Here is a 15,978-nt window from a genome sequence, read left to right on the forward strand (position 1 = left end):
GATTTCAACAATTTTGTGCCACTTGGAATATTCTTCATACCACTGGCATTCCTTATAACCCTCAAGGCCAAGCCATAATTGAGCGTGCCCATCATACTCTCAAACAGCTTTTAAATAAACAAAAGGGGGGAGATGATGGGTCCAGACTACATGACCAGAATGAAAGACTTGCCAAAGCTCTCTTTACTTTTAACTTTTTTCAGTTGCTAAAGGAGGCCGCACTGCTGCAGAACGACATTTTATCCCCCCTGACACCTGACCTCGCCCACAGGTCCTCTATAAAGATCCTCAAAATCCCTCTGTCTGGCAAGGGCCTGTAGAATTATTAACCTGGGGGTGAGGGTATGTGGCTGTTTTGTCTCCTACAGGTCCACTTTGGATTCCCGCTTGACTAGTAAAACCATATCATGACCCAGTGACAGCCACCACCCTTCCGCTGGCCAACCGACATAATCCCAGAGCGACAACTGATGCTGTCATCCCCTCCTCCGGGGAAGGAGAATGAACAACAGAGCTCTGCTATACTGGTAACATGGGGAGGTCTAAAAGCCCTCTCCTCCAAAGCTGAGTATATCCTCTCAGCTACCGGTGCCCCACTTACACCTGAAAACCTGTTTCTAGCTATGGTTTCTCTCATGACTTTTAATTCTCAACAGTCGTCTGATGTTTCTACTCCCTGAAGATCTCCCATCACCAACAGAAGTCGGCCTTCTACACCTGGACCATTCACTATCGGTTACCTAAAACAGAGATGGATAAAATAAAAGAACCTCCTCTTAAGAAGGCCCTTTCTATGTTATTACTTTGCTAATCAGTAATTACCTGTATGTTACTATCTTGTTAATCAGTAATTATCTGATGAAAATTTGTTATGTGTAAATTCCTCTATATTTTCTGCCTCTTCTAGATTAGATGCCTCTGTATAGATAGGTTTCCAATTTAGATGATCCCCTTCCAATTAATAGTGAATTTGTGTAAATGTTGGTTTGATTGTTAAGAATCTTTGTGCCTTTAAGAATAATAATCTAGTGAATATTGAGTGATAGTGTTAAACTTGCAAGGGAATGATCGGAAGAAAACCCATTGGTCCAACAATTGGGATATGTTCAGTACCAAGGTTTAAAGTATCTCGTTTGTGCTGACCATGTTCTGATTGCTTATCCTCTATTGTCCTATACACCTAAAGGCCCTGGGCTGAAATTTTTATTGATGTACAGTGAGTCCGCTCCAGCACTGTGATTGATGAGCGTATCACTCTTACTTAGTAACCTGGTGAAGAACCAGATGGTATCCGGTGGAAAATCAGCACCGTGAGTTTAAAGAGCCTGCCATGGCCACCATCTAGGAGCCCAGCCAAGTCCGGGTATTACTCATTGCTATGCTACTTTTCCTCCTTAAACATATGGAGTGTTCCCCAGCTGAAGCTGGGCACACAAGGACTCACAAAAATTCTCCATACATCAGCCAGGCCCTGAGGTGTAGAAACAACAGCCTAAACGTTCTTGACAAGAAAATTTTACTTTATCCTAACGGACATTTGTTGGACCAGTGAAAACCCTCTTGGTTCTTATTCCATTAATTAAACAAAAGGGGGGAAATGTGGGGATATGTGCCATTTAAACATGGCTGTACTATGGTTAACTTCAGCCTCTCAAACGCCCAAGCGCAGAACATGGTGAAATGTGTCAGCGATGATGACTTGTTTTTCCAAAACCCACTGTTCCTTTACTAATTGACTTGTTTGCTTGAAACCCATTCTTTCTTGCCCGAAACTTCTTGTTATTCACCTAAAGCCCATTGTTCTGTGATTTGCTTCACTGCTTGCTGTATTGACTATAAATAAACTCCTGGAACTGAAGTGGGGGTCGACTCCTCAGAGTGACCCTCCTTGGCCCCACTTCTCTGTAAGAGTTGTGTTTGACTACTGTCTTCACCGATCCGACAATCGTCGCCACTCCGACACTGAAACACACTGAAGTTTGAGAATGACTATATTACAATGATTAAGCTATATATACCGAAATAATATATAACTATTATAGTTTATGATTAGGTAAACTGCAATCCTCCCAGTTGCCTTAAAACTTACTGTCAAGGTTGTTGTTGTTTGTTAGGTGTCGATCAAGTTGGTTCTGACTCATAGCGACCCTATGTACAACAGAACAAAACACTGCCTGGTCTTGTGCCATCCTCACAATCATGGTTATCTTGAGCCCATTCTGGCAGTTGCTCTGTCAATCCATCTTGTTCAGGGTCTTCCTCTTTTTCACTGACCCTCTACTCTACCAAGCGTGATATCCTTCTTCAGGCAGTGGTCCCTGCTGATAACATGTCCAAAGTATGTGAGACGAAGTCTTGCCATCCTTGCTTCTAATGAGCACTCTGGCTGTACTTCTTCCAAGACAGATTTGTTCGTTCTTCTGGAAGTCCATGGTATAGTCAATATTCTTTGCCAACACCATAATTCAAAGGTTAATGAGGTTTAAATTAGAATTAAAAAAACAAATCCATTCTTAAAGGCTTTACCACTTTTATCCCATTTCTTTTGCTTCTCATTTGCAAAGATTTTTCTCAAAAATATCTCTAAAATAAAAATTAAGTCCTCACTTGTTCTAATCTAGTTAGTGCAGCAACATTTTAGTGAAAAGATAATCTGTTATAGCCTTTTAATTAATTACAATGCACTCCTTTTGTTAGGTTGAACCATGTATATTTACCATTTTTTGCATATCAAAAACAAAACTTTGAACTAATGCTTGAACTTCCTCTTGAATTGCATCTTCAGAATGCTTCCTTCTTCTCTTCTTTCTTATAATTCTGTAAACTATTTCTTCAGTATGAATATATGTTTAACAAGCTACAAATAATATACATAATGTCACTGTGAGTTGGAACTGACTTGAGGGCACTTAACAACAACAACAACAATGGGCCTGGTATTAACACTTTTTATTTTTTAATATTTTATTGTGAATTATAACACAGAAGAATGCATAAAAATGGCTGTAGCTTAATAATGTTTGTTGGAAAAAAACATAATGTAACTATCATCTGGATGAAGAAATAGAACACAGCCTGTTCCACTGAAGCCCCTTCTGTGGCTTTCCCTGACTACCACCTCCACTCTGCCCCCTACAACTAGCAACTATTTTGACTTTGTGATAATCACTTACTGATTTTTTATTGTTTTCTAATTTTATCTACATCCTTGAAACATGTATTTTGTGTTCTCTACTTTTAAATTGCATATAAATTTAAGTGTACTGAATATATTTTTTCCAGCTTTGTTGTTTTCCTTAACTTTCTGTTTGAGAGATGCATTTATGTTTTTCCCTGTAGAAGTAGTTCTTTTTCCCCGCAATAATCTAGCATTACATCACGTAAATACACCCTAATTTATCATGTCTATTTCACTCTTGGAGTCTTGGTGGCATAGTAGTTAAGAGCACGGCTGCTAACCAAAAAGTCAGCAATTTGAATCTACCAGCCACTCCTTGGAAACCCTATGAAGCAGTTCTACTCTGTCCTATACGGTCGCTATGAGTTGGAATCAACTTGACAGCAATGAGTTTGGCTTTTTTTTTGGTTACTCCACTACTGATAGATATTTGTGCTTCTTATTTGGATTATTGTGAACAATGTTGCTATGACTATTCCTGAATGTAAACACTATTTACAAGGATAACCGTATCCTTCAAGATGACTTTATTTTCCTCTGTCTTTCTAGTATCTCTATTCTGGGATTTTATCCACCACCCTTCTCTATTGCATTGATATTTTGGGGAGATCTTTCTTGATGTCTCTTCTCTGCTTACTAAAAAAAAGAAACTAGAAGTTTCCTTTTCCAAGCCAGGTGTCTCTAGGTTTTAAACTTGTATTTTCATTTTCAGTGTTAAAATGTTGATTTTTATACTAAATTATTCTAGTTTTCTTATTTTTTATAAATTATGTTGTTCCTGCTTGATAAGAGTATATGTATATATATATAAAATATGTAATTTTTTTCTGTTGGCATTTGAATTTTTCAATTTAAAGAAACAATGTATACCATTTCTCCTTTTTTTCCTATTTATTAAATAATTCATTTTTGTTGTTGTTGCTTAAGCTGTAATATATTTTCACTTTTCTAAGACTGGTTTGAGTGGAGGTAAGGAACTTTTCCTGGAAATATGAGCTCATATTCACTTGGTGAGAGATACTACCTTGGAAGAAGTTCATTTGCAGTGAAAGGAAAGGTATGAAATAGAGATAAATAAGAAGAGGACAAACAGATACGAAATAATTAAGAATCTAAGTCTATGAGCGTAACAAGATCTATTGCTTTTTTTCCCTGAAGGCTCAATTTCAACATTCCTTCATTTATTTGAGATGAATGAAATTCTTTTGATTAAGTCTATGAAAGCTTGTTTCACTTGCTTGTTCCTCAGGGTATAAATAAATGGGTTTAACATGAGGGCAAATGAAGTAGTAAGCAGTGCCACACACTTATTAATAGCCACTCCATCCTTTGCTGAAAGTTTGACATAGATGAAGATACAACCACCATAGGTCATAGAAACCACAATCATGTGGGACAAACAGGTGGAAAAGGCTTTCATCCTTTGCTGGGCAGAAGGGAACTTTATGATAATAGTCTCGATAATGTATATATAGGACAAAACTACACACAGAAGGGTCATGATGGTGGTCAAAATGGCAATGGCTACAACCTTCTGTTCTATAAACAATGTGTCTGAACAAGAAATCTTCAGGAGAGAAGGAACATCACAGAGAAAATGATCAATGACATTATAGTTACAGAATTCCAAGGGTAAGCATGGACAAAGTGGTGTGATTATGACCAAAAAACCTGTTATCCAACAGCAGAAAACCAGCTTTCCACAGACCCTTCTAGTCATGATGGTCACATAATGCAGGGGTTTGCAGATGTCTACATAGCAATCATAGGACATGACAGCCAGAAGAAAAAATTCTGTAGCTCCAAGGAAGATGATAAAAAATATTTGAGCAAAACAAGCTTCGTAGGTAACAGTATTGTCCCCAGTTGATAAGCTATATAGGAATCTGGGAATACAGACAGTGGTGAATGAAATTTCTAAAAAGGAAAAGTTTTGGAGGAAAAAGTACATGGTAGTTTTAAGGTGGGAATCCACTAAACTGAGTATAATGATGGTCAGGTTCCCAGTTACACTCAATGTGTAGGTGACAAACAGAAATATAAAAATCAGAACCTTCATTTGAGGATCATCTGTCAGTCCCAGAAGTATGAATGTAGTTACTGATGTATGGTTTCTCATCATTGACGTGCGCTTCTGCTGAATCTCCTCATTAACATGAAATGAGAAAAGTTGTGTGAAATCCCATGGCCATGGACATTGGCTAGAAAATCTAATCATTGCAGTTAATAGTTATTTTCTTCTTTGACTTCATAATAAATCTTGTCAAAAGTCTGGTAGGCTCAGCTCTATTGATGCACATTATAGGTCTGGTTAACTGTAAGTTTTTCTTAAATATTATTTTAACTCTATAATAGTCTTTATTTTTATAGCTTCTTGCACTCTTTCATATCTATTTTCAGTTAATGTAATATCTATCATTGATCGTCAGAAATACATTTTGCGTTTTGCTTCAAGATTAGAAAAGACCACTGGTGTGATAAAAGCTGATAGGTATTATGATATCATTTTGGTCCAGTTAATTCTTCACTACTTACTAGTTGAATCCAATGATTTTACTTGAAGTGTTAGTTTCTGTTAAATGCATATAAATAGCTGAGGAGTTTGACAGTTTATGCAGTCTGTGGGTCATGTGTATAGTACTTGAATGTTTTCTGCCACTACTGTGAACAAAGAAGTCATTTCATTTTACTTTTGGTATCAGATGAGAGTTACCTGAATTACAAACACCACTTCCTAATTCTGCTCTTTATCTCTAAGTTTCTACACTAATTCTCAACTTTTACTCCAAATTCACTCAGATATAGAACTCAGGGTTTTGAAATATAGTATATATATATACGAATATAGTATACTATAGTATTATGTAAAGAAATTGTTGGGGATAAACTAAAGAATGTTGAAGAATATCACCATGTTTTTTTATGCTTTCATTATTGTCATTACATAGATATTGTCATTGTTGAGTGCCGCTGAGTTCATTTCCACTCATAGCAACTCATGTGACAGAGTAGAACTGCCTCATAGGGTTTTATAAGGCTGTAATCTTTATGGGAGTAGATTGCCAGGTCTTTCTACTGCAGAACCACTGGATGTGTTCAAACCATGAACTACCAACCTTTTGGTTAGTAGCCAACCTCTTAACTGTTGCACCACCAGCACTACTATATATATATATATAAAAGCAGTCCTCAACTTACAATGGGGTTCTGTTCCAAAGATTACTCTGTCATATTTTGGTTCTGATGTAAGTTGAATACTTCCTTTTCCTTAAATTTTCATTATTATTGCCCTATTGTTATCAGTATCTTTATAGGGCCGATGTTTACTGGTCTTTAGGGGTTGGAAACATTACATCTGAGAATGATAACATCAGCAAATTATGCACTACAATATTGTATGTAGTACATATTACTGATGATAACGTACAAAAAAAAAGGACGGTTGTAAGTGCAGTTTATTGTAACCGAAATATATCATAAATGGAGGATTATCTGTGTATATGTAATCATTTTATAAAGTTCACTCTGATTACAATCAGATTAAAAACAATAAGTACATGCAACAAGTCACTGCTAATTTTTACTTATTTCCTTTGCTACATGTCATCTACATTGATAGTTCTCTTGCTTCTTGCTTCTTACTAATCATTCAGTCCTCAATCCATGATAGTCTAATCTTGCCACAATGTTCTATTGAAACATCTCTTGCCAAGCACATCCTTCTCCAAAAATACAGTGTTTTATTTTTACTTGATCTTTCTTAAGCATTTGACTCGACTCTTAATCACTTCTAACTTTTACAACCATTTAAAATCTATTCAGCAATTACTTTAAGCACATATATACGTACATAAGCACCTCAGAATCAACATGTCCAAAACCTTTCACAGCTCCATTGCTACTCATCCTCCAGTATTTCTTATTGTTGTTGTTGTTGTCAGTTGTCACCCAGTTGATTCTGATTCATGGCGACCCCACATGTGCAGAGTAGAACTGCTCCATAGGGTTTTCAAGGCTGTGACCTTTCAGAAGCAGATAACCAGGCCTGTCTTCTGAGGCCTCTGGATCGGTTAAAACTGCCAATTTTTCCACTAGTAGTCTAGCACTTATCCTTTTGTGCCACCCAGGGCCCAAAAAAGCAAACAAGGAAAAAAAATATAAACATATACAGATACATATATACACGTATATAGGCACTGAAATAAATAGGCATGTATATATTTATGAGTTTATGCACATACATATATACATATATATCATATCCTAGTTCTGCCCACTGAGAGGTCCTAGTAACAGTCACACTCCAGTATTAAAAAGCAACCATAACTCTTAATCTTGGTTTCCAGTACCATTCACCAATAAAAGAAATCAAGGATTCTTGGAGAAATGGCTGATTCTAAAACTTAGGGAAAATTCAAGATGATCCTAGAGTATATTGTAGTTCCCTAAAGCGAAAATCAAAAAACAAACAAGGAAACAAAAAACCACAACAAAAAACCAAACCCATTGTCATCGAGTCAATTCCAACTCATAGCAACCCCATGTGTTCCAGAGTGTAACTGCTCCGTAAGGATTTCTTGTCTGTAATCTTTACAGAAGCAGATCACCAGGCCTTCCTTATGCAGTGTCACTGGGTGGTTTTGAAGGCCAACCTTCTGGGTTAGTGGCCCAGCACAAATTGTTTGCACCATCCAAGGACGTTGGCATAAAGTAAGAAAGAGCTCAAAAGAAAAAAAAAAAAAATTGAGAGCATACCTAAAGGATACAACAGCCAACCTGAAAGAGCTCTCAAAGGTCAAATCTAGAATAATTTGAGCAACATACTAAATACAAGACAGTCTGATTATAACCTATAGATTAGCTAACTTTCTCTGAAAAGGGCAAATACTTTAGGCTTTGTGGATCACATAAGGTCTCAGTTACTTCATCCTCTTCTTGTTCTTCTTCTTCTTGACAATATTTGAAAAATGTAAAAAACATTTTTAGTTTACAGCATAACAAAACAGGCCATAGGACACATTTGGCTCATTGGCTGTAGTTTGTCAAACGCTTTTATTATTCAAAGAATAAAATAAATATCCATGTTACCATACTAATATACAAGAATAAATTCAAAGTGGGAGACAAGGGCAATACTTCCCAAGAGAAGAATTCAGATTGATAAATGTAGAAGGAGTGAGGGAAATAGAATATCACTAAGAAAGCTGTAGGCAGGATCCACTGATGAACGTAAAATTAAAGAGGCATTTGCATAGTTTCCCAGTATCTTTCCCAAAAGATTTATTAATTACAGTGGTGGTTTTAACGTACGTCCACAAATTTTTTGATGCCCCTTCCTCCAGAAGGTGGAGCTTAATTCTCCTCCCCTGAGTGTGGAATGGACTTTGTGACTCACTTCTAATCAATGCAGTATCAAAAGCGAAAAACAGCAACTTTACAGTGGTGAAGCTTGGAAGGCACCAATTTGACCAACTTATCAAGACTAAAGAAAAGCCTTTTGGGGCAGTGGTTAAGCACTCGGCTGCTAACCAAAAGATCAGTGATTTGAACTCTCCAGCCTCTCCATGGGAGAAAGACATGGCAGTCTTCTTTGGTAAAGATTTACAGCCTTGGAAACCTTATGGGCCAGTTCTACTCTGTCCTATAGGGTCGCTATGAGTCCAAATCGACTCAATGGCAACAGGTTGTTTTTTGTTGTTGTTTGTTTTGTTTTATCAAGGTTAACATCATCAGGATTAAGACATATTAATATCATGTGTCCCTTATATGTTGTGACGAGAAGGGCACATCATCTTTGTGGTATTCTTTCAAAAATCTATTGCCTAACTCCAATCATGAGAAAACTTCAGACAATCCCAAAATGCTTTACAGGTAATCTATAGAAGTGTCAAAATGATGAAGGACAAGGAAAAACTGAGAATGGGATGCATTGGAGGAGACTAAGAGACATGAAAAATAAATGTAATGTAGTGATCTGAATTGGATCCCAAAACAGAAAAAGGACATCAGTGCAAAAACTAGGGGAACACTCACTAATAAATCTAAAATCTAAAATCTATAGTTAGTAGTATTATCATTGTTATTTGCCCTCGAGTTGATTCTGATTCATGGCAACCCCACGTGTACCGAGTGGAACTGCTCCATAGGGTTTTCTATGCTGTGAACTTTTGGAAGCAGATCACCAGGTCTGTCATCCAAAGTGTCACTGGGTGGGTTTGAACCACCAACCTTTTGGTTAGTAGTCCAGGGCTTAACCATTTTTGCCACCTAGGAACTCCTAGTAGTATTGTACCAAGGTTAATTCTATAGTTTTAATAATTGTATTGTGATTATGTAAGACATTTAACATTAATTAGGAGGCAGCTAGATGAAGGGAATATTTGAAATGTCTGTACTATCTTTTCAGCTCTTCTGTAGGTATAAAATTATTTCAAAATAAAAAATTCATACTTGAAAAAAAGGACAGCAAGTTCTTTATATGAATTATTTGTCTGAAATGAATGCTCCCATAATCATGTGTGATTCATCCATCCTATTTTTGTGGTGATGTCATTTTTCATTCTAAGTAGATAAGACATTATTTGAAATTAATTGTCAGATTTATAGATGCATTTTAATTGGCAATACTTGAATTGCATGCAATCTATATCTAGGAGCCCTGGTGGCATGGTGGTTAAGAGTTATGGCTGCTAATCAAAAGGTCAGCAGTTCAAGTGCACCAGCTGCTCCTTGGAAACCCTGTGGGGCAGTTCTTCTCTGTCCTATAGGGTCACTATGAGTCAGAATCGACTTCACAGCAACAGATTTGGTTTTTTGGTTTGGTATCTCTAACTGTTAAAATTATAACACCTACTAACAATTTCAGAGATGGTTGTACTTTTTGACTACTGAGAATATAACACTTCTGTGCTGATGATGTCAATATTTAGAATGAAATGCTTACATATGAAACAATTCTTTAGAAAACTTCCATCAAAGGAGACCATTCACTTTCCACAAACCAAAATAACACTTCTGCAAATGTGAGTGGAGTTTGCTTATTGATATGACTCTGTCCAATTATGAATTTCCTACTCCTGTCGTTACTTTCACTAGGCTAATATTCTTTTTCTTTTTTCAAAATTTAGCTAGGCTGATCATTTCATCGGAAAAAACCTTCCTGAAACTTCCTTGTCTAGGTTAGATGCCTCTCCATTATGCCCCTCTAGTGGTGCAGTGGTTAAGAGCTCAGCTGCTAACCAAAAGTTTGGCAGTTCAAATCCACCAGCAGCTCCTTGGAAACCCTATGGGGCAGTTCTACTTTGTCCTATTGGATGGCTATGAGTCAGAATCAACTCAATGGCAATTTTTTTTTTTTAGCACACTATGCTTCCTCATAGGTTATCACTTAGCATGTGAATGTAATGTTATTGAGATTGGGCTATGTCTTGTTAAATAAAATTCTGCAGCAAGTGTCCTTATTTAAAGTTTTTCAAGTGTTCAATAAATGTATATGGTAAAATTAATAAATGTTGTACTTACCCCCTGATTGAGAACAGACTGTCTGCATTCTCATTTAGCAGAAGTTACATTCTTTTTTCAGATACGTTCTTTAATAAGTGTGAAATATCCTAGGCTTGGATCAGCAAACTCTTTCTGTAAAGGGCCAAATGGTAAATATTTTAGAGCACATAGGATTTCTGTTACATATTATTGTTGTCCTTCTTCTCTCTCTCTTCTTTTTTTTAGAAACACTTCAAAAATGTAAAACACTATTTTCTCATCGGTTATACAAAAACAGGCTGTAGGCCAGTATCGTCCTTGGGCAGTAGTGTAACTGTATCCTAGACTGAAAGAAGTCAGGATTTGTAATTATTTTTGGGTTCTCATCCTTTTCTGCTTACTTGCAGAACAACTACTTAAATAGTTCTTATCTTCAATCAGTATCTACACGGCTTTTCATTTTCCTACATTGTTGAACGAAAAAGCATCCGCCTTGGAAACCTCAATTAGATTGTTACATGAAATTTCAAACGGCTGCTTTAAAATATCTCCTTCCTAATTAGATAAGGGCAGTTCAGCTCCCAGTTTATGCTAATCCAATAGTTTAGCCTCCAGAGTTTAGAGACAATAAAATAGGAAAGAACAGGTCACAGTGCCTGAAAGATAGACTCCCGGCCTCAATATGAGGGTCACAAAAGCAACAAGACTCTGCAGCCCAGAGACTTCCTTTCATTTCTCCTCACCTCAACTTACAGATATCTAACTCTTCTAAGGTACCTCACCCAGTTGGTATATACTGAGAACAGTATTCTTTTTTGGAAAAAAAAAAAGAGAAGAACTATTCCAGTCAGTAATATTCCACAATCCTAAGAGCTATGTCATAATATTAATTGGCATTGATATTAAGAGACAGAGATAGAAAATTAAGTTTACATTAAATGTGAAAGACTATTAGAAGACCATTCTTATCATCACCAACTAATAAAACATCAGCAAATAAGTCACCCAATGAAGGTGAACATTTTGTATTTTATATAGTTTTCATTTAAAGTGGGGGTAGATTATGACAGAGGATGTTTCTGGGTGTCCACCAAAATTATACTACATTTAGATGACTTTGTGTTATTGATACATAAAACAGGTTGTAAATGACTATAATATATTTAAGTCCCTCATATGAAAAAGCCATACTTCATAAATGGTATTTAAGCCTTTTATAAAATAGTTAAATAACAGATCATCTCAGGTATTTTGTTATAGACAGACACTTTTCTTATAGGAAATCATCACTATAGACCTCACAAAAAAAAGAAGAAAAAAAAGCAATAGAACAAGAATACTCGCTTTTCTCTTAGTTATGGCCTTAGAGGATCACTGAATCACAAAATTGCAAAGGTCCAAGAATATCTTAGTGGAGATAGGAAGGTGGCTTCTGATAGTTCATTCTTAGGCGTCCACATTCAAACTCAGACACAGCTCTGGAAACGCAGTTTTCTCCAAGTTTTCCATCACCCACACAAGGCAAATATTTTTTCAACAGAAATCCTGCCTCCACTTGAACTCAGGAAGTATTTTCTTTACTCCCTGTAACACCACAGCAAACAGCAGTTTAAATGGCTAGTGCAGGATATCTCTTTATGTTGGAAAAGTTCATGTTCTGACCTTCTGAGCGGAAAAAGATATTTCTGCACTGACAAAATTGACTTTTTAAAAATTGGTCCAATTTTTAACTAAGTGAAGTAAACACACATTTCCTTGGTGACCCTATTTCAAACATTAATAATGAATCTACTTTGTAATAGACTCTGGGGTAAGGAAGGGAGCAAGCAGCCCTGGGGAACATGTCTTCAGAGACACACGTTTAAACCACATTAGCGTCAGAAGCAGACCAGGTATGCAACAGTAAGTATCAGATTACATAGCAAAGGGCAAGATTCTTTATTAAACATCATATTGTTGTTAGGCTGTTCTCGGATTATTTGTTCAGCACGCAGATTGACTAAGCATGGTGAAAGGATGCAACTGAGATGTTCACCTTTCCTGATTTTAAACCATGCAGTATCTCCTTCTTTTGTTGGAACAACTGCCTCTTGGTCTCAGTACAGCTTCCTCATCGGCAAAATTAAGTGTTCTGAAATCCTCATTCTTTGCAATGTTATTCATAGTTTGTTATGATCCACACAGTCGAATGCCTTTGTGTAGTCAATAAAACACAGGTAAACATCTTTCTAATATTCTCTGCTTTCAGCCAAGATCCATTCCATATTAGCAATGATATCTCCTGTTTCATGTCCTCTTCTGAATTGGCTTCAATTTCTGCATTTCCCTCCCCATGTACTACTGCAACTCTTTTTGAATTATCTTTAGCAAAATTTTACCTGTGTATGACATTAATGATATTTTTCGATAATTTCTACATTATGTTGGATCACCTTCTTTGGAATGGGCATGTATATGGATCTCTTCCAGTTGGTGGGTGAAGTAGCTGTCTTCCAAACTTATTAGCATAGACGAGTTGGCACATCCAGCATTGCAACCATTCGTTGAACTATCTCAATTGGTATTTTGTCAATTCCTGGAGTCTTGTTTTTTGCCAATGCCTTCAGTGCAGTTTGGACTTCTTTCTTCAGTACCATTTGTTCTTGATCATATTCTACATCCTGAAATGTTTGAACATCAACAATTTCTTTTTGGTACAGTGACTCTGTATATTTCTTCCATTTTCTTTTTATGCTTCCTGTGTCTTCTTTTTATGCTTGCCAGTAGAATCCTTCATTACTGCAACTCGGGGCTTGAATTTTTTCTTCAGCTCTTTCAGCTTGAGAAATGCCAAGTATGTTCTTCCCTTTTGGTTTTCTAACTGCAGGTCTTTGCACATTTCATTATAATACCTTACTTTGTCTTCTTGAGCTACCCTTTGAATTCTTCTGTTCAGTTCTGTCACCTCATCATTCAGCTTTTTTACTTCCACCACTCATCTGTCAGTTTGTTGTACTTTGATGGCTTGCGTGTTGCTGTGATGTCAGAAGATATGCTGCTCATATTTCAAATACCAGCAGGGTCACCATGGTGGACAGGTTTCAGCAGAACTTCCAGAATAAGACAGACTAGGATGAAGGACCTGATAATCTACTACTCAAAAAACTGGTCAGTGAAAACCTTACAAATAGCAGTGGATCATTGTCTGATACAGTGCCAGAAGATGAGCCCCACAGATTGGAAAGCACAAAAATTAGACTGGGGAAGAGCTGCCTCCTCAAAGTAGAGTCAACCTTCATGATGTAGATGGAACAAATCTTTTGGGATCTTTGTTTTGTGATGTGGGATGATTCTAAATGAGAAGAAACAGCTGCAAACATCCATTAAAAATTGGAACTTATAATGTACAAACTATGAATCTAGGAAAACTAACTTGTCAAAAATGAAATGGAACACTTGAAGATGTTCTCCTAGGCATTGAACACTAATGACTGAAAGTCAGGCAAATTGTGGAATGACATCAAGGACACCATATATGAAGAAAGCAAAAGGTCATTAAAAAGACAAGAAAGAAAGAAAAGACCAAAATGGATGTCAGAAGAGACTCTGAAACTTGCCCTTGAACGTAGACTAGCTAAAGCGAAAGGAAGAAATGATGAAGTAAAAAAACTGAACAGAAGATGTCATAGGATGGCTCAAAAGGACAAAGTAAAGTATTATAATGAAATGTGCAAAGACTTGGAGTTAGAAAACCACAAGGGAAGAACAGGGTCGGCATTTCTCAAGCTGAAAGAACTGAAGAAAAAATTCCAGCCTTGAGTTGTAGTGTTGAAGGATTGGCCCAGTGGTTAAGAGCTCAGTTGCTAACTAAAACGTCTGCAGTTTGAATCCACTAGCTGCTCCTTAGAAATCCTATGGGGCAGTTCTGCTCTGTCCTCTAGGGTGGGTATGAGTTAGAATTAGCTTGAGGGCAACGAGTTTGTTTGTTTGTTTTTTAAAGTGCAAGATATTGAATGACGCAGGAAGCATCAAAAGAAGATGGAAGGGATATACAGAGTCACTATACCACAAAGAATTGGTCAGTGTTGAACTATTTCAGGAGGTAGCATATGATCAAAAACCAATAGTACTCAAAGAAGAAGTCCAAGCTGTATTGAAGGCAATGGCAAAAAATAAAGATCCAGGAATTGATGGAATAGCAATTGAGATGTTTCAAGAAACAAATGCAACACTGAAAGTGCCCACTTGTCTATGCCAAGAAATTTGGAAGACAGCTACCTGGCCAACCAACTGGAAGAGATTCATATATGTGCTTATTCCAAAGAAAGGTGATCCAACATAATTCATAAATTATCAAACAATATCATTAATATTACACAAGAGTAAAATTTTGCTAAAGATCATTCAAAAGTGGTTGCAGCAGTACATTGACAGGGAACTACCAGAAATTCAAGCCGAATTCAGAAGAGGATGTGGAAAGAGAGATACCATTGCTGATGTCAGCTAGATCCTGGTCGAAAGCAGAGAATACAGAGTTTACCGGAGTTTTATTGTCTATGCAAGAGCATTCAACTATGTGAATCATAACAAATTATGGCTAACATAATCAACGAGATGGATTGACACAGTGGCTGCAACAATGGGCTCAAACGTAACAATGATTTTGAGGATGAGGCAGGATTGAAGACTCATTAACAACCTGTCATATGCAAATAACACAAACTTGCTTGGTAAAAGAGAAGAAGACTTAAAGCACTTATTGATAAAGATGAAAGACTATAGCCTTCAGTATGGATTGCACCTCAACATAAAGAAAACAAAAATCCTCACAACTGGACCAATAAGCAACATCATGATAAACTGAGAAAAGACTGAAGTTGTCAAATATTTAATTTTACTTGGATCCACAGTCAACGCCCATGGATGCAGCAGTCAAGAAATCAAATGAAGTATTGCATTGGGCAAATCTGCTGCAAAAGACCTCTTTGAAGTTTTGAATAGTAAAGACGTCACTTTGAGAACTAAGGTGCCCCGACCCAAGCCATAGTGTTTTCAATCGCCTCATGTGCATGCAAAAGCTGGGCAATGAATAAAGAAGACTGAAGAAGAGTTGATGTGTTTGAATTATGGTGTTGCTGAAGAATATTGAATATACAATGGATTGTCAGAAGAATGAACAAATCTGTCTTGGAAGAAGTACAGGCAGAATGCTCCTTAGAAGCGAGGATGGTGAGACTTTGTCTCACATACTTTGGGCATGTTATCAGGAGGGACTAGTCACTGGAGAAGCACATAACTCTTGGGAAGCTAGAGGTTCATAGAAAACGAGACAGACCCTC

General features: G+C 36.9%; 1 protein-coding gene across 1 annotated transcript; it reads right to left on the bottom strand.

The window, feature by feature from the left end:
* Window positions 1-4,283: 4,283 nt before the first annotated feature.
* LOC101351749 (olfactory receptor 6C2-like) lies at window positions 4,284-5,300 on the bottom strand. The gene has a single exon (XM_004374055.3). It carries the CDS (start codon window positions 5,298-5,300, stop codon window positions 4,356-4,358), a length of 945 nt encoding a protein of 314 aa, XP_004374112.2. The 3' UTR covers window positions 4,284-4,355.
* Window positions 5,301-15,978: the final 10,678 nt, after the last annotated feature.

The sequence above is a fragment of the Trichechus manatus genome, unplaced genomic scaffold (genome assembly GCF_000243295.1).
Source record: "Trichechus manatus latirostris isolate Lorelei unplaced genomic scaffold, TriManLat1.0 scaffold00027, whole genome shotgun sequence".
In the NCBI taxonomy this organism is placed as follows: Eukaryota; Metazoa; Chordata; class Mammalia; order Sirenia; family Trichechidae; genus Trichechus; species Trichechus manatus.

Excerpts from the sequence above, each read along its gene's own strand:
- LOC101351749 (XM_004374055.3), bottom strand. The coding sequence starts at position 5,300 with ATGATGAGAAACCATACATCAGTAACTACATTCATACTTCTGGGACTG.